Consider the following 18,013-nt stretch of genomic DNA (forward strand, 5'->3'; position numbering starts at 1 on the left):
ACTTTATTTTTTGAAAAAGTATACGATAATTCACAAACATTTTATATTACATAACAATAGTTCATCACACAAATTAATTCCAACATTTGTCACGATACTTCTATATGAATTATCATCAGAAAGTTGGTGTATATTTACTTCACATTGATAATATAACATGATAGTATAGTGACACACTATTGTTGTTTACAGCGGCAAAAAGTAGGTTTTACTTTGGATTAACAGACGCTTTTTTTCTCGAGCAAAAGAGAATAATCATTTCTGGGATAACCTGAAGTATCTCAACGTAAGTGAGGAGAGAGGCTCCCATATAAAAGCCCATTGCTCCTCCAATATCTGAAAGGAAACGGATCGTGTTGTACAATGCTTCTTCCGAAATCTTTTCATAGTTGAGGTCTTCAAAATAAATATTAACTGAAATAAAATTGCCCGCAATTTCTTCAAGTTCGGCTGCAGTGAGTGTATCGTTTGCCTGTTTATCACAAAATTTATTAGTGTACTTGTAATAGCCATCATAAGCTGAATTGTTGCGTCCACAAATATCTTCTAGGATAACGTTCTTTAGATATTCATCGTGAGGCCAAGAACGTCCAGAAAGCGTCGTTGTATAGACGGTTTGTTTACATGGTGTTTTGCAGTCGCACGTAAGATCCCCTTTGTAAATGTAATTTTTGACTTCAGTTGAGCAATTTCGTACGGAAATGTCGTCTACGTCACATATTGGCATATCAAGCGGTATACTCTCAGGAGTATTTAGCGGTATGCATCCACACTCCGATGCCATGTGCTCGGCTTCACAAACTACGTAACACACTGGAACAGTGTAGCTGCTGTTGTATTTATCAACGAAGCTTTCTCCATTTGTACAATCCCCATAACGCCCACCGAGACGTTCTATGCTCACTTGTCTTATTCCCACGTTTGTTTCAAACGCCGTGTTTAAAGTCAACCCCTCACTCTCTGGCAACGGAAGTGTTCCCTTTTCATGCAAAACCATGCGGACCCCAAACGCGGATGAGGACTGTTTGAAATATTCGTACCGTTCAATGTTGAATACTATCGACAATGCATGGCTTTGGCCAGTTCCTCGTGCAATCATACTGGAGCTATCTAAAGTGAAGCAATTGCCATATGAAGCTGATTGGATGACATCATATGCCTTTGATTCGAGGAAGTAACCTTAAGAAAGTAGTAAATGAACATAAGATATATAATCATATCGATGGAAACTGGAAATATATTGGCAATTGATGCCAAATAGGCTCTGTCTATACTATTTTAACTATTGTATTATGTATCATCTTGTCTTAATAAATCAAACTTTAATATCATATTTTTATTTGCCTATCAAAATAGAGGTTTTGAGTTCGAACCTCACCAAGGGATCTTTCTTTAGGCAACGATAATAATGGCATACGTACAGCTTTGTACCAATAAAGCACAAACGACAAGTATGTACTACCAACTTTAATAAGACAGAGACAATCCCCAGCATAAACAAAACATCCTTCGCAATCAACGAAGTAAAATAATTAAGAACTGTTAAAATAGAAGATTCTTTACCTGCAATTGTAGTTGAATGTATGAATACGTCGGCCTTATGGCCAATCGAGAATCGTTCCTCTTTTGAAATGTTTCTAAGCTGAAACAGTATACGGGATTTCCATGCCTCATAACTATCCCGTGCATTCTGAAAATCTATGAGCAATGCTTGTGCATCATCTTCGGGCATGCCCCAGCTTTTAAGGTCGTCAATTGTAAAATTTGCATTATTCACCATGTTTTGATGCCAACTTGTCTGATATATTTCATACAGTTCCTGATACTCGTACCAGTTCGAAGACTGCCTAATCTGATTCATGTTGCAAAACGTCAGCGCTGGAAATGCGAGCTGTGAAAACTGCATGCTCACTGACGTTTTTGTTGGGTATGAGAAATATTCTCGGAAAAGACCAACCATTTGTACACTAAACACAGCTGCGGCTCCTGAAATGATTTTTTGTTCGTAGTTAATTACAATAAATACGATCATGTATTTGAACCTCAACTTTCATTCCTTAAATGAACTGCCTTTCGGCAATTGCGTTCATCAATCGATGAACGCAACATCTTCGGATATGTTCGTATAGCAATTCATTGCATAACAATAAACATGAAAACTATTGATCTTGCTATTCTTTGTATTGTGTCAGCAGGTCCCGTAAAATATAAATCAATATTATAGAAAGTATTAATTTATTATATTTTAAATGTTTTGTTGCCATGAGTGTTTCAATTTTACGTTTAAAAGTGATTTTAAGTGGTTGATATTTTCCCGCATTATTGTGACGTCATTTGAAAAAATGTTTCCGGTTACAGTCGTGTTGTTCCATTTACAGAATGGGAAGAAAGGATAACTAAAAAAAATTTGAAATGAAATGAAGATTTTTTAAACAATTTTTGAATGAAATAATGAACTATTGGTGTAAATATAAGGAATGGATTGCGGGGTTGATGTCATTATCGGGGATATGAACGCAATTGAGCTGGTCAAAGAACGCGTGGAGTCCTTTGGACTTCACACACTTAGACCAGCCCAATTGCGTTCATACCCCGATTATGACATCAACCCCGCAATTCATTCCTTTAAGAGTCCATCTTAACATGCGTATTACGAACTATCGTAAATTTAGGATATCTAGTTTAAATTTATATCCGTATAACCAATTTAATTTTATTTTCTTTATTGCAGAATCAGTAAACTTTTCAAAACCTGACTTATAAAGCTCTTTGTTTCTAAAAAAGATAGTATTACTACTCAGAAATATTTATTTGAAAAAGTGTTCGTACCAAATGCGTTGACAATATTTCCCGCTAATATCATAGAATCTCACCGCATTTGTAACAATTGTTTTTTTACTACATTTTCAACAAGTGCATTTTTGAATATTATGCTTGTCTCGTTTCATAAACATCATTAATGTGTTTTAACATGGAAGTGCCGCAACTAGATCCTTGGTTTTGGCAGTCTTAAACATGGGTTAAGAATAGAAATTTTACTCCATCAATTAACAAACATTTATTGTTAACATTAATAGAACCGAGCAAAACAGAACATTTATTAATCAAAACGATCGCACTCCTGTGTGAAACAAGGAACATACAATGCTTAAGTACAGCATGAAATAAGGCAAATACAAAGTACACCATGCATGTTTAACATACCGACAAGTAGCAAGAACCATAATATCTTAATGGCTATATGCCGCGATGACACGATCCTTGGCAAGCCATGCAAAGTACTTGATTCTACCAATTCCGCCAAAACTTGACGCAAATTTCGCTCCCCCTTCTCCTGGTTGACTTCCACTTTCTCTCTGCCGTCTTTTGCGGACATTGTATCAATTTCTTGTAAGCTTTAATCAGTTTAATGTGGGATGGGTTTGTCTTTTGCAGTCCGACCTAGAACCATCCTTGAGGTCTGCAAATTTTTATAACATAATCCTTCTTTCCTTTTTTCAACCAAACTAAAAATCCTCCAGTGTTGAGAGTACAGAACTCCCCTTAATATGTGTTCAAAGACGAAGGACATTGGACATTCATAGTGTGTCATCCATTATTTATAGAAAATATCTATTTATGCAGGTATTGCCATTGGACTTTTCACCCTGTAAGAGTTATTCAGCTGACTCTAGACAAAATTGTTTCAGTCAAAATATTGATGATGATTTATTTAGCATTTTATAAATCTCTTGAGAAAATATCAAGGTTCATAACGGGTCAGACCCATTATTATTTAAAACAATATTTAATTACTATTTCAAGATAATGACCCATTCTTATTGCAAAACAAAGAAAAAAATTGTAAACTATTGCAGGAATTGACCATCGGTAGTTAAACTCTTCAACTAGTTATAATTGGCAAGTATAGTCCTCTTGTATTGAAACAAAGCTGAACACCTCTTATTCTAAATACTTAAATCACAAAGTGAACCAATTAAAACACTTATTTCCACCTCCGATTGTGTTTGAAGAAGTTCACCAGCCGGTGGCTAATGATGGATTGGAAACTTTTTAAGCCCTTGATTGACTTAAAATCCTTTGTAGGAAGTCCACTTTTAATAAAGTAAATTGTTCAACGTCCATATTCAAATCAAATGGGATTTTAAACCATGGCGGGTTATATTCATCATCAAACATTTGTCATTATTTATGTTGTTTGTATGTCGAATTGCTAATACTATTTGTATTAGTTTTGGAGAGTTTTTTTTTAACTGTGTTCCTTCGATTGTCCATATTAACCCTTAAAATCGTTTTTTAAACTGATTCTATTAAAACAAAATCTGAAGTGGACTTGGCAACATATTTATATTGGCGTGATCTTTAAGAACTACATACATATATTTATACTCATTTGAACAATATTTGCACCGAATCGCGCGATTTTTGGCCTTCGGCCACACATTTGCTTTTATTGTTTTATTGGGTATTTAAATTAAATGAAATTTCAGGAAGCATATACTGGAACATGTATGATGATATCATTATTAGTAAAGTAATAAATCGTATTCCTTTGATTTTGAAAGAAAAACAATGTGTTGATGTACCCGTTTCACATACAGTTTACACACTGTACAGTTTAAATAATGTTTTGAACAATCTTTCTAGCATACCGTAAAGGCGTTTCCGGATGTCCGGTGAAAATAGTCGTGTTGAAAAATACATGATTTCCATAAATATTATCTTTACAAAAATATAGCTTTAAAACAAAACAAAATAACCGTTTCGGATAGAAAAAAAAGTCGATCGTTAGGCACGCTGCGTTACCGGATACTCGGCAAACCTGACTGAGGAGAGTGTTTTTGAAAAAAAACTGGAAGCGTTGTTTCATCTGATTGGTTGGCTGTAACTACTGTCTAGTCGGATTATAGGATAGCAAGCGGGGACTCTTTTCTCGTCTTAGATTGTTCATGGGAGCGGTCTTTGTCACATCAAACCATTTGTATCTTTTCGAAGTAAATTGCTTTTTTGTTTTGGTTTGCTTTTGTTTTATTCAACCGTTACTCCAAAAATATCGCATGGCGGGAACAATTGGTTCATTTAAGGCGTTGTTAACACCAACATTTAAATGTCGATTGCCATCGTCGTCTACAATACTTATGACGTATTCCCCATAATCGCTTGGTAGTTTTAAACATATTTGTTTACGAATAACCCTTGGTCTTCCTTCACAAGATCTGGACGTTTTTATTCTGCCTCTTATATCTCTTGTTTCACATAACTAAACATTGGTAGGGCGCGTATGTTGCATGCTTGAAAAACGTTTATATATTGAATTTTTTTATTACAGTATACGTTGATTTACAGTTGTAAATTACTGTAAAAATCACGCCACGATGTTTATAAACGATTGAAACAACTCTTATGCTTATTTAGGTGACATCGAATTCACACAAATCGGAAATATGTTCAGATTACACATCGTTACATCATTGTAATTGAAATCATTAAAATATTTTTTTTCTGGATAGAGTTGGACACAATTTCAATACAAGCACACAACAGGAAAGCAAATAATGGGTAACGTGGCCTGACGTGTCGCTCTATTTAGAATTATTCAGGTAGAAAACGAGTTCTTATTATCACAAATTTACATTGTTAGGGAAAAGCTTGACCTAGTTTATTAAGTTATCTTCAAAATTAAAATGATTTAGACACTTGAATATGCATAAAGGGTTTAAAATAACAAAAGCTATTTTAAACGTTTGATTAAACTCAGTAGTTTTTGGTTCTCTTACTAGCGCAACTAGTTATAGGTGCATTGATCACCTAGGCAACCGGGTTCGATCCTGGCCTGGCCGCATGTGACTTTGTATGTAGTCACCAAGCCGGACTCTGGGTACTCCGGTGTCTAACCACAATATGAGACACACTCTTGCGCAACATCGTGCAAAGAGAGTGATTAATTTAATGTAATACTATCTTTTTTCACACTTATTGTAACATAAATAAGTTTAAACTAAACTCAGTAGTGACACAATCAGAACAAGGAAATCTTTCTTTCATGCCTTTTAACGCAGCTTTGCATTCATGTTCTGTTCGTAGCCCTTATGCATCTTCCTTTATCTTCATCAATTAATATTACCATTGGTGTTGAGAACAAATCATTGTTTATCTCGATATCACTTCGTCTTTAGAATGTTACTTTTTGTAACTGTTCGTTTATCGTCTGATATTGCTGAAGGCTTATTTACAATTTATAACCAAATCTTATGTATGTTTTGTTTTATTTCCGCATGCCGTTTTCAAAGTTTGCAAGATGTCATGCTTTTGCTCTCATTATCATTCCATTTATATATTTATTTTTATTTCGTCGAATTATTTCTTTAGTCTTGAAACATTTTCCATGAGTTCGATGTTTTCACATTCTTCATTGTTCAGCGTTATCGTTCAGTGTTCCAAACTAAATTTTTTTTTTTAATTTTAACCCTTTTTTATTTGTTTTCTGTTTTAAATTTGACGTTTAGCTAATTGGCGAGTTTCTTATATTTTATTTTAATAACTTTCTAAACGTTACCAGATTAGTTCCATCATCTAACTCAGAAGTGTTTATATTTACGATTTTTATAATTTGCTGTAATTCACCTGATAATGGCGTACTGTTATTCTTATAATGCATCCTTGGCCATTTTCCTTTAAAATCGATTGTATTTTACATCGACTAAACAGTAATCGGTTTAAAGCCGTGTTGTGAAGATACAGCTGTACTCCTTAATATAGACGTCCTCAGCCGAGTGCCCATCTGTCACTGGGTGTTTCATCCCTTATGTCGGTACACCCTCTAGATGGCGTGGCAGGTAGTGGTGATCAGTCATTACCTCGTCTACGTTGGCTTCCAAGTTGGTTCACTGCGTCGTAGCCAGAGCTGGACGCTCTCTCTGCAGCTCTCCCAAGAGCGTGGACTGCGATCTTTCTGACTCGTTCCTTGATCCCCACAGCCCCCAGCATTTTCCACACTGATTGTGATTGAAAGCCTCTACATCCAACTTCTACTGGTAGGATCCACGTCTTCTTTCCCATCTCTCTACATGCATATACCAAGTCTTGCTATTTCCCCTTCTTCAGCTCGTATGCCTCCTCACCTCTCTCTTCCCAGGGTATTGTTAGCTCCATCAATACAACTATATCTCTACTGTTACAAACGATTTGCTTTTAATTTGCATCTAGAAATTAATCAAATCGGCTACGAATGCAGAATCAAGTATGTGAATGTCAAGCATATTGATATGTTCTATTGGTGCTTCAAGTATTTGATCATGTTTGACATAGTTTGTCTGGATCTCCAACTATGTCAGAGCATGTATTCATTTTTGTCTGAAGTACTGATTGTTAAAGACCAAGGCTCGTCCTTGTTCGGTCTGGAAATGTTTGTAATAAGTTATTCGTTGTTATCTATGGGTACCTCCAATCCTAACACTCTACCTAACACTTTATTTCATGTATATCTTTCAGGCTAACAACACAGTCAGGTTAATCAATATCGTTACAACTTCACATTTTGTCAAATTGGCGCTAAGGTAACAGTCTAACAATTAATCCTTACACTGTTCACGGTTCTTTTTCTTGTAAGAATACATTAGGAAAAAAATTGAATTCGTTTGTCAAAACAACATTGAATTAGCAAATATTTTCATTCATTCATTCATTTGTGATTCTGTAAATACAATTGAATTCATATGTCAAAAACATAATTTGTATTAAATACGGACACAAAATATATGTCGCAAACTCTTGAAAAACACAATTGGACTGGTCTGAATAATTTTGACGCTGTATGCCACATGCCTACAGACTTTAGTACCGAAAATCGAAATTAGGTATCGTCGTTTTTACAAAATGGGACGTATGGTGTTATGCGATTGAAAATAGTGCAAATTAAATGACCACTATTTTAAAATACGTTCATAAGACGCCAATGTGAAATCGAAAGCAAACAGAATCTCTACGGAGGAACCGTAGGGAATAGATATTTAAAGATATTTTCGAAATGTGTTGACTCAAAGATCCTGTCTTATTTTATTAACTTCAAACAGTCAAAACGCTCTCGGCCAGTATCGGGTTTCATTAACTTTACAGTAGCAATAATTTTTCAAGATTAAGGAAATGTTCACATATCCGAGTATATATAGGTGTATCAGTAATTGTTATGATAGCTTATTGCATTAACAATTTATCAATTAACATTACCTATTCATAAGTAATGACAACTAGCGATAACAGTTTGGGGCCACTCAAAATATTTGTTTGGATTCGATTTTTTTTGCCTGTGAACAGAATTGTATCAAAAGTAAAATCACGCTTGTCGCCCATACAGCCTTTAAAAGATTTCAGCGCTGTCATTTTTCACATTTAACGATAGCATAAAATTAGTGTTTCGACGACAGGAAGAAAAAAAAAACATTATTATGTCCCAAAAGGACAACAACAACAACAACAACAACAACAACAAAGGGCAAAAACAACAACAAATGCAGCAGCAACTAACGTACACGAAAACGGTTGTGTTCCCCCAAAGTTTTTATAATTTAACTGTAGTTAAGATACAAGCTATACATTTATAGTATACCACATATTTCAGAATTTGTCGCATCATTTTTATTCTAATCTAGAGTATAAATGTCTTTTGAGATATTTTGAAAAAAAAATGTGTCATTGAACTTGTTTACGCTTAATAACAATAGATAAACACACATATTTATTTCAATATTTGTCACAATACTTCTGTATGTATATCATCAGATAGTTGCTGTAGATTCACCATAAAATCTATTAATAATTTGACATGATATTTTAGCGCCAAATTATTGTTGTTCACATCGGCAAACGGTACGTTTTATTTCGGATTAACGGATGCTTTGTTTCTCGAGCAAAAGAGAATAATCAATTCTGGGATAACCTGTAGGATCTCGACGTAAGTGAGGAGAGAGGCTCCCATATAAAAGCCCATTGCTCCTCCAATATCTGAAAGGAAACGGATCGTGTTGTACAATGCTTCTTCCGAAATCTTTTCGTAGTTCAGGTCTTCAAAATAAATATTTACTGAAATAAAATTGCCCGCAATTTCTTCAAGTTCGTCGTCGGTGAGTGAATCACTTTTCAGTTTTTCACAAAATGTATTGCCGTTCTTGTAATATTCTTCATAAGCTGAATTGTTGCGTCCACAAATATCTTTTAAAATAACGTTCTTTAGATATTCATCGTGAGGCCAAGAACGTCCAGAAAGCGTCGTTGTATAGACGGTTTGTTTACATGGAGTTTTGCAGTCGCACGTAAGATCCCCATGATAAATGTAATTTTTCACTTTGGTTGAACAAGATCGTACAGAAAAATTGGCTACGTCACATATTGGCTTATCAAGCGACACACGTTCAGGAGTATTTAACGGTATGCATCCACACTCCGATGCCATGTGCTCGGCTTCACAAACTACGTAACACACTGGAACAGTGTAGCTGCTGTTGTATTTATCAACGAAGCTTTCTCCATTTGTACAATCCCCATAACGCCCACCGAGGCGTTCTATACTCACTTGTCTTATTCCCACGTTTGTTTCAAACGCCGTGTTTAAAGTCAACCCCTCACTCTCTGGCAACGGAAGTGTTCCCTTTTCATGCAAAACCATGCGGACCCCAAACGCGGATGAGGACTGTTTGAAATATTCGTACCGTTCAATGTTGAATACAATTGACAACGCATGGCTTTGGCCAGTTCCTCGTGCAATCATACTGGAGCTATCTAAAGTGAAGCAATTTCCATATGAAGCTGATTGGATGACATCATAAACCGTTGGTTCGATGAAGTAACCTAAAAAGCAGTATGTAGATATTCATTAAGATGGGTATTAAAACTGATTTGCAATATTTACATTATTTTACCGATTGTATTACTTATAAGCTAATCTAAAATAATTCGAACACCAATAAAATTTATTTTACCTCACGTGACTTTGTCATGATAAAATAATCTACTCAAGTCAGCATGAGTTTGTCTCATGTGACAATTCATAATTATTACATGATCTATAAATAAGCCGTCCATAATTACGCCATTTCCCCCGTCTACCTTTAGGCCTGAAACAGTTCACCATATGACGACATAGTATTACTTGTAATATAAAATTACTTTGAAGTTATTCTTGTAGACCCCTTGTCAAATCAAAGCCGTAACCGATGTAAACAATATGAGAACTAAACAAACATCAGAGAAATAAGGTAATATTATAATGTTTACTCTCGGAATTAGATGGTTAAGACTTAGATGGTGAGTAATTTAATATTTGATTCAATACATAGGATAACTTACGAAACTAATAATCAAATATATCAATAACACCTAGATCGTACGCTATCATATCACAAAACAATTGTTTAATTATTGTTTAATTATATAAACCTGTGAAAATATAGTTCATATTGACCGCAATTTCATAATTATTACCTCGGCTATCGCTTACGTTAAAAATATTTTATATGGCAGCATATTTCACAGCTAATAAGTAACTAATTGTATAATATAAACCCTCGAAACGTAAATATACTTTCACCTTCCATGGCATCTGATATTTATATAATTTACTTAGTAATATTTGAGTAAAATTTGCTTGCTCATATTTCTGATCGCTCGTCATCAAAGTGGTTTTTGGTGTTCGAGCCTTTTTTAACAGAGGTGCCTTTGAAAACGATAAAGTCGAAAAGTAGAAAGAACTGCTAAAATATAATGTCCTTTACCTGCAATTGTAGTTGAATGTAGAAATACGTCGGCCTTATGGCCAATCGAGAATCGTTCCTCCTTTGAAATGTTTCTAAGCTGAAACAGTATTCGGGATTTCCATGCCTCATAACCATCCCGTGGGTTCTGAAATTCTGTAAGCAATGATTCTGCGTCATCTTCGGGCATGCCCCAGCTTAACAGCTCGTCCAGTTTGATATCTACAGTATCCACAATGTTTTGTTTCCAACTTTCCTGGTATATATCAAAGAGTTCCTGATAATCGTTCCAGTTCGAAGAATGCCTTATTTGATTCATGTTGCAGAAAGTTAGTGCTGGAAATGCGAGCTGAGAAAACTGCATACTCACTGATGTTTGTGTTGGGTATGAGAAATATTCTCGGAATAGACCGACCATTTGTACACTTAACACAGCTGCTGCTCCTGGAATGGATTCATGTTCGAAGTAAATAAAACATAAGTACAAACATACGGGCCACCAATCTTAACAATAAACGTACGAAAAAAATACAAGATCAAGATTCTAAATTAAATATTATATCCGTGTTGATTTTAATCGAATTTTTATAGCAAAGTCAAATAAACATTATTAAACATGACCTATTAAGCTTTATGCTTAGAAATATGTACTCGAAAAGCGATCGTGCCTTGATAATATGTCCCGATAAGATCAAATCATCTCTTCCAAACTTTAACAAAATCATGCTTCCGATTACTTCATTTTCATCATGTGTTCCTTAAAATGTTTATTTTATCGCGTTTCCCATAAAAAATCAGGTTTTATCACCATTAAATTTAACGCGACACATTTGGCCCAAATCCAAAGCATGGATTTAGAAAAAATAGACGGTAAAATATAATAAATCAATTAACGAATAACTCATTTTTTGCCAAGAACGATGTTGGGCAGAGTAATTGTAAACATTTATAGAAGCGATTATCAACAGCATATTTATAAACCGAACTCGTAGACCAAAGTCAAACAAGGAAACTACATTGCTAAAATAGGTACACTCTCTGTGTTTGATTGTTTCATAAAAAAATGTCAGTTATTAGATACTGCTGACAATAGTACATATCTAGGACTTGACAGAGTTCTGTAGAACTAAAACGTGTGTGCTAATATCATTTTTTTTTGCATTAACGCTAAAATAAATTTTTAAAGGTCTAGATATAGAATTGCTTTGTCGAGAATAAAAATGTCTGCACACATATTACAAGTAGTAGCAGGTAGATTGCATAAGCAGTAGCTTTTCCAGTTATACAATGTCATTTGTGTTATATGCCTGGAGATTGAGTATCGTTTTGTTTTTGAATGTATACACTATTCTGACATTAGAAAGACATACATGGGTATTTGTATTGCAATAAAATTTGTAGTATCGTTCACTCCTCATCATCACAAGTTGAAAACTAGTGATGTATGTTTTAAGGCTATTTATTTAAGGAAAAAAATGATTATAACAGATAAATGTTAACAATATGGTTAAACTATCATCACACGTTTTTGATGTACAAATTTACATTATCAACTTAAAACTGTTAATTCTTTACTTATATAGCTTGATATTTGGATGACCATTGACAATGAAATATCAAATACATGTTTAATTGCTTTTGTCCGCATAAACACATTGTCTAATGTATTTAAACTAAACTATGACTTTGTACAACCTACCGACTAGTAGCAAGAACCACAATATCTTGATGGCAATATGACGCGAGGACACGAGCCTTGGCAAACCATGGATAGAGCTTGAATCTACCAACTCAACCAACACTTGACGCACACTTCTCTTTACCCCATCCTGCTTGTCCTCCATTTTCTCCAAAGCGTCTTTTCTGTGGATTGTTTATTTCTGGAGAGCCTTTCTCGGTTCAATCTGGGAAGAGTTAGGCTTATGTACTCCCATTTAGAAACACCCTGCTAGTATTAGGATTTTTTACGAAATCTTTAAAACAAAATACACACTAAAATCCCCCAGCTTCGATAGTACAGAACGATTCCCTTTATATGTGTTCAAATACGAGTGCTGTCAACTGTTTCCCGTTTCTTTTTTATCTCTTGAGCCGTTCATAAATTGATTTGCCCAACGGTACCTCTTCAACTTCTTTTAATTGGATAGATCGTTAGGTCGTTACACAATAACAGCATGCTTTATTGTACCAAAGTGTAGCATTTGTAATTCTAGTATTTAGATCACAGAGTGAATCACTAAAAACATTAATTGCCGCCTATGATTGTGTTTAGTGAAGTTTACCAGACAAAACCAAATGATGTATCGGAAAGTTTACTTTTTAAGCCTTAATAGAATGTCAAAATAAACTATGTTCAACGTCCATATTCAATTTCAAAGGTGTCTCAAAGCGTGGTGGGACATTAACATTGCGTAAGAAATTACCCATTTGTTATTATTCATTTTTTTATGATTTGTTTCATCAGCTGCTGATTAGTCCATCCATTTTTGATGTTTATCTTTAAGATAACACAGTTTACCTGTGCCCCATGTGAATTGTCGCATGTCTTGTTAAACTGAACTTAATGTTATCAGAACTGCGTATATTGTCCAACAAAACCTAGTTTCATGGCTTTCCGTTGAAAACGCAGAAAGTTCACTTCTTGGCTTACATAAGATTAATCTGAGGTATTAAATGACTACGGAACATGTCCTATCTCAATGAAATTTATCTCAATATTTGTTTAAAAGTAAAAATCAACATAATTCATCTGAGAGGCCTGTTTCGTCATTTTCGTCTGGAAAGTAGACTGTAGTTGAATTAAAGTCCCATATAAATTAAAACATTTTCAAAATTAGAATGATTGACCAAACAAAAGAAATGAAATCGCTTTATGAAAAAATAAATAATATGCTTACATAATTATGAAATACATCCGATTACATAGATTTTAAAATAATTTGACAATTGAGATGCAATATAAAAATATTGGAAAATAGAATTATACATGCATAATATATGTTGTAGTCATGGCAACCACGAGCTGAGTTATTAAGATTAGGCAAGCAATGTTATGTAACTTTTTATATAGAGTCTGTGGAGTTTATAACTAGATTTTAGAACAAAGACATGGAAACATATATCTTGGGAGCAAAAATGAAATTAAGACAAAAACATTGACAGAATAGTTGAAATTACTTCCTAGCAAACAGTGTCCAAATATTCGTCATTGGTTCCAGTTTTTTACAAAAAATAAGCCATCAATATATAAACTGTCATCCATTCTCGATAAATACATGTGTTTGACTTTGAACTTTTCGCATTTACAATCTTTTCGCTCATACTGAACTTGAAAAAAAATATCTATGTCATAATTTTGATATGGATTTTCGGTTATTTATATTTACAACTGTTATCACAATTCTTACACTGTTGCAGAAAAACTAAATACACTGAATAATAACGACATTTTTGATGGCAAACGTTCATTAAATTATGAAACAGGAAATACGACAATGAATTGAATCTTTTTCATCACAAATTTCCACCCTTAAACAATATGTTAAATGAAGTAAAATAAGGATGTCCTAAAACAGAATAATGAATGTGTTTGATTGAACTATACATGACACATTGCACTGGTTCTCACACAGGCACATCATACCATGTAAATAGTTTGGTTCCTTCGGGAGCATGGCTGATATCAAGTGCTTGGTGTAAGGGCCTACCACAATTCAAAATAGGAGGAAAGGCCAAAACGCTTCCAATTTTAATTTTGTCGATATATCTTTTGTAAGGTAGAAAGTATTATCTTTTTAATATTTTTGGTTGGTTAAAGAGTTGATCATTTTTATGATGCTGGAATATTAAACAAAACTGTGAAAAATGTGGTTTGCAATCAAACGGAAAAGTCGTTCGACAATATGAATATTTGTTTCGTGGAAATTTAAATGTTTATAGAAAAATAGAAGTTATCATAAACAGACAAAAGTTATTTGAATTGTGTCAAGTATATGTAATCACATCAATCTATTTTTCTTAGTTTTTTTTCACACTGGAATGCAAATTACCTTTTTATTTCGTAAACCATGCACGGTTCTTCTAACCAAGTATGAAAGACCACGCGTATTGTGCGTGAAAATACAGATATTTTAAAAGACATAAAACGTTTTGAAACGTTTGTGTTTTGTTTCTTTAACCCACATTTCACTATGGCATTTCCATAACAAGGAAAGAAAACGGAGTATCGTTATTGGATATTTTCCTGTTTGGCTCTCTTCTGACGCCCTACCCACCTTTTGTTTATTCATATCTTGTTACAGGCATTAGCGGTCGAATTCAGCCTTAATGTTGTGGCATAGCTTGTTTTGTTTGCTTTGCCTGTGGTGTTCTCAGTTGAACAAAATCAATACATCATAAATATTGTTGTATTTTCTGACTAGATACGATTATACAGTGGAACTACTTTTCATTTGAAATTAGGATCGCTGTAGAATGTCAAGTATTCATATATTGTTTTGTATGACTACTCTTATAGGGCAATTACATAAGGTTTTAAAGTAATCAAACAAAAAGCATGTCTACATAGTAACGAAAGTTGTCGACATTAATACGTTCGTGCTATAATTATTGTTGTAGATGAATTGAACATACTTTTAATACAACGCTATCACTTTTGTCGGACATTTTGATGTCAGGTAGACAGTAAGGGCGTAAGTGTTACGCGTCCATGAGGCGTAATTGAACCATATATATAAACATATGCTTATTCTTAAAGCTGCAATGTCACAGATTACCGTTTACCCAACATTTTTATTTTTTGTTTTGGAATTAGCAAAATTTTGCCTTAATATCTGCAAACCAGTTATGAAAGACTGTTGACAAAAGATCAGATCGCAGATGTTCATATTTCCATTCCAAATTTAATGTTTTATGGCTTAAACCGTTACTAACGGTTTAAGAAAAATGCCTAAAACATCAATTGTGGAGCGGAAATATGAAAATCTGCGATCTGATCTTTTGTCATCACTCTTTTATCACTGGTTTTCAGATATTTTTGCAAAGAATTGCTCGTTCCAAGACAAAAAATAAAAAAAAGTTGTCAAAACGTTGAATCTGTGAGAGTGCAGCTTTAAATATAACCAATAAACTGGCAAATAAAAGCGAATGAGTAACGGGAGTAATGGTAACGGTATTTGTAGTTTTTCAATTCAATCCAATTTAATTCCATGATTTTTCATTGACTTACATGTGCACCGGTTGTGGCTTTGATTAACCTATTGTTTGCAAAACGAATGGAGTAGTTTAAGAAAGCTATTATCATGGCTTTTACATACTGTCATTTCCATTCAAAATAGTGTTTTTTTCTTTATATCAGGGCTATTACTTTGAGTTCTGGGTTTAGACTGTCGGTTTTATATCGCAGGGGTATATCCCAATAATTGACGTTAGAAGCGGTGTAACTTAGGGGCGCAACTTTTTAACATGTACTCCTCTCTCATAACCGAAATTTATATGACTTTAAAATGGTTTTGCAGGTGGGTAGTGGGTGTGTGTGGGGGTTACGGGCACTCCCCAAAGTTTTTTATTAGCAATTCGGGTCATAATTGGCACATTTTAAGCATTGTTGTCTCCGATATTGACATTTAAAGTAAACTTTGGCCACCCACCCTCTGAATCCGCTGGTATATCGGGTTGTAAATCGTCTATAATAGATGAAGCGTTGTATATTCGCTTTTTTACAAATACTTTGCTGTCAATATTACGTAAATAACCCCATTAAAATCAGATTTACAATTTTCGCTTCACGACGTGCACGTCACGATAGGATTTTAACGAGATTGCATGTCTCAGGAGTATAGTCGTATAATGTCTTTATTATTTACTTTGTTAGAATGAGTACTGGTGCATAAAACTATACTAACGATATTCTAAACCGAACTTTTGAATTATGCATATCGCTAAAGCAATTTTGTCTTCAATAACTATTTCGCTAATAGTTCCATTTATAATGGGTGTGTAATGTTTATCGGAAATCAAGATACAGCAGTTTCAATGCCAGGGTTTATTGGCAGAAATTCACTTCAGGTAGCCAATGAACAGTATTTTGAAGTTTGAATGGTTGGCGACTTCATATTATGTTGAAGTCATTTTAAAGTGGTCGTTAAAAAAGGAATAATTTGCAATCATTATTGAAAACAGAAATAATACTGTATAATTGATTTATTAAGAAATTTATATTTGCGAGACACTATATTATTCTAAGTTTTCTCATTGCACTTTTGTTTTGAAGTGTGGACACTTTGCTGCTAATTAAGTTTAGTGTAACCGCACATTGTAAAGTGCAACTTAATCTCTGACATAATTAAGCCTCGTTTTGGATACGCAAAGGCGTAAAGTTGTTTTTGCAAATTTATTTCACAATATACTCTTATTTCATAGTTAATGCACTACATATATACGGTTGTTCCCTCCGTATTACGTTTTTGATATTAAAGTATTCCTCGTCTATAAAGCGTAGTTATTCAAATACTTATACAGCTGAAAAGTAGTACCACACTTGCTTCATTTATATAAAACAACGGTATGCAACGACGTTTTTATCTACTCAATTACTGGTGTTTTGACAATATGTCATTCATTCACTAGACGTCCCTGTTATTGGTCTTTTCAACATTTGCAGGCTAACATGAATATTGATTACAACATTTAGAGGGATAGTCTCTCCCATCCAGTGAATAAATCAGAACCGCTTCGCCACCTTGGTTGCTGAGGCCCTTCTCTTGGCAAAAAGGCTTAACTAGACGATACGATACGACTGCCAGCGTTTCGAGCATGGACAATGTGTAAGACTCGGTGTCTGCACAGTCTGAAAGCAGTATTGATATTTCAGACAATGTTCATGTTACTTCTCAGTCATTTAGGAGTATTTTTCATTGTATACTCCGGTGGAAAAAATGCGCATTTAAATATTGATTCGTGAATATTTCGATTTGGGCCGCTTGATTGTTTTGGTAGTTCCCTTGCGGAAATAAAAACCAGAACTTCAGACTGTTACATCAATCCAAACTACCAATCTGTAAATCAATCAATTAACATATGGTGTTAGGCGATTCAGACATTTTTGCACAAAATACTTCATATAGTCGCTACATTTTAAGTACATGATGATTCTTTAGTCCCTGGTCCATTATAATCCTCAATAGTGGCTTATGTACGACATTAAGATCCGTCAACTCCAAGCCATTTCTCCTGTACATTGAAGAAGCCTTCACACACAGCCATATCTG

At 34.3% G+C, this 18,013-nt stretch overlaps 2 protein-coding genes across 2 annotated transcripts; both read right to left on the reverse strand.

Moving 5' to 3' along the window:
* Positions 1-208: 208 nt before the first annotated feature.
* Positions 209-7,059, reverse strand: LOC128237610 (amiloride-sensitive sodium channel subunit gamma-like). Its single transcript, XM_052953198.1, has 3 exons — positions 6,858-7,059; positions 1,564-1,986; positions 209-1,179 (listed from the first exon to the last, which is right to left on the reverse strand). The coding sequence occupies exons 1-3, from the start codon at positions 7,057-7,059 to the stop codon at positions 209-211; spliced, it is 1,596 nt and encodes a 531-aa protein (XP_052809158.1).
* A 1,813-nt stretch (positions 7,060-8,872) lies between these two features.
* On the reverse strand, positions 8,873-12,589 carry LOC128237611 (amiloride-sensitive sodium channel subunit alpha-like). The gene is made up of 3 exons (XM_052953200.1): positions 12,445-12,589; positions 10,767-11,189; positions 8,873-9,843 (listed from the first exon to the last, which is right to left on the reverse strand). Exons 1-3 carry the CDS (start codon positions 12,587-12,589, stop codon positions 8,873-8,875), a joined length of 1,539 nt encoding a protein of 512 aa, XP_052809160.1.
* Between the last annotated feature and the right edge of the window lie 5,424 nt (positions 12,590-18,013).

The sequence above is a fragment of the Mya arenaria genome, chromosome 6 (genome assembly GCF_026914265.1).
Source record: "Mya arenaria isolate MELC-2E11 chromosome 6, ASM2691426v1".
Taxonomy (NCBI): Eukaryota; Metazoa; Mollusca; class Bivalvia; order Myida; family Myidae; genus Mya; species Mya arenaria.

Bases quoted from the DNA above. Each gene is read 5' to 3' on its own strand.
- LOC128237611 (XM_052953200.1), bottom strand. From the start codon at position 12,589: ATGGAGGACAAGCAGGATGGGGTAAAGAGAAGTGTGCGTCAAGTGTTG. The intron at 11,190-12,444 runs GTAGGTTGTACA...AATCCATTCCAG, and splicing joins GTGGTTCTTGCTACTAGTCG to GAGCAGCAGCTGTGTTAAGT. The intron at 9,844-10,766 runs GTAAAGGACATT...ACTGCTTTTTAG, and splicing joins ACATTCAACTACAATTGCAG to GTTACTTCATCGAACCAACG.
- LOC128237610 (XM_052953198.1), bottom strand. From the start codon at position 7,059: ATGGGAAAGAAGACGTGGATCCTACCAGTAGAAGTTGGATGTAGAGGC. The intron at 1,987-6,857 runs GTAATGACTGAT...AAATCATTTCAG, and splicing joins TGGAAGCCAACGTAGACGAG to GAGCCGCAGCTGTGTTTAGT. The intron at 1,180-1,563 runs GTAAAGAATCTT...TACTTTCTTAAG, and splicing joins ACATTCAACTACAATTGCAG to GTTACTTCCTCGAATCAAAG.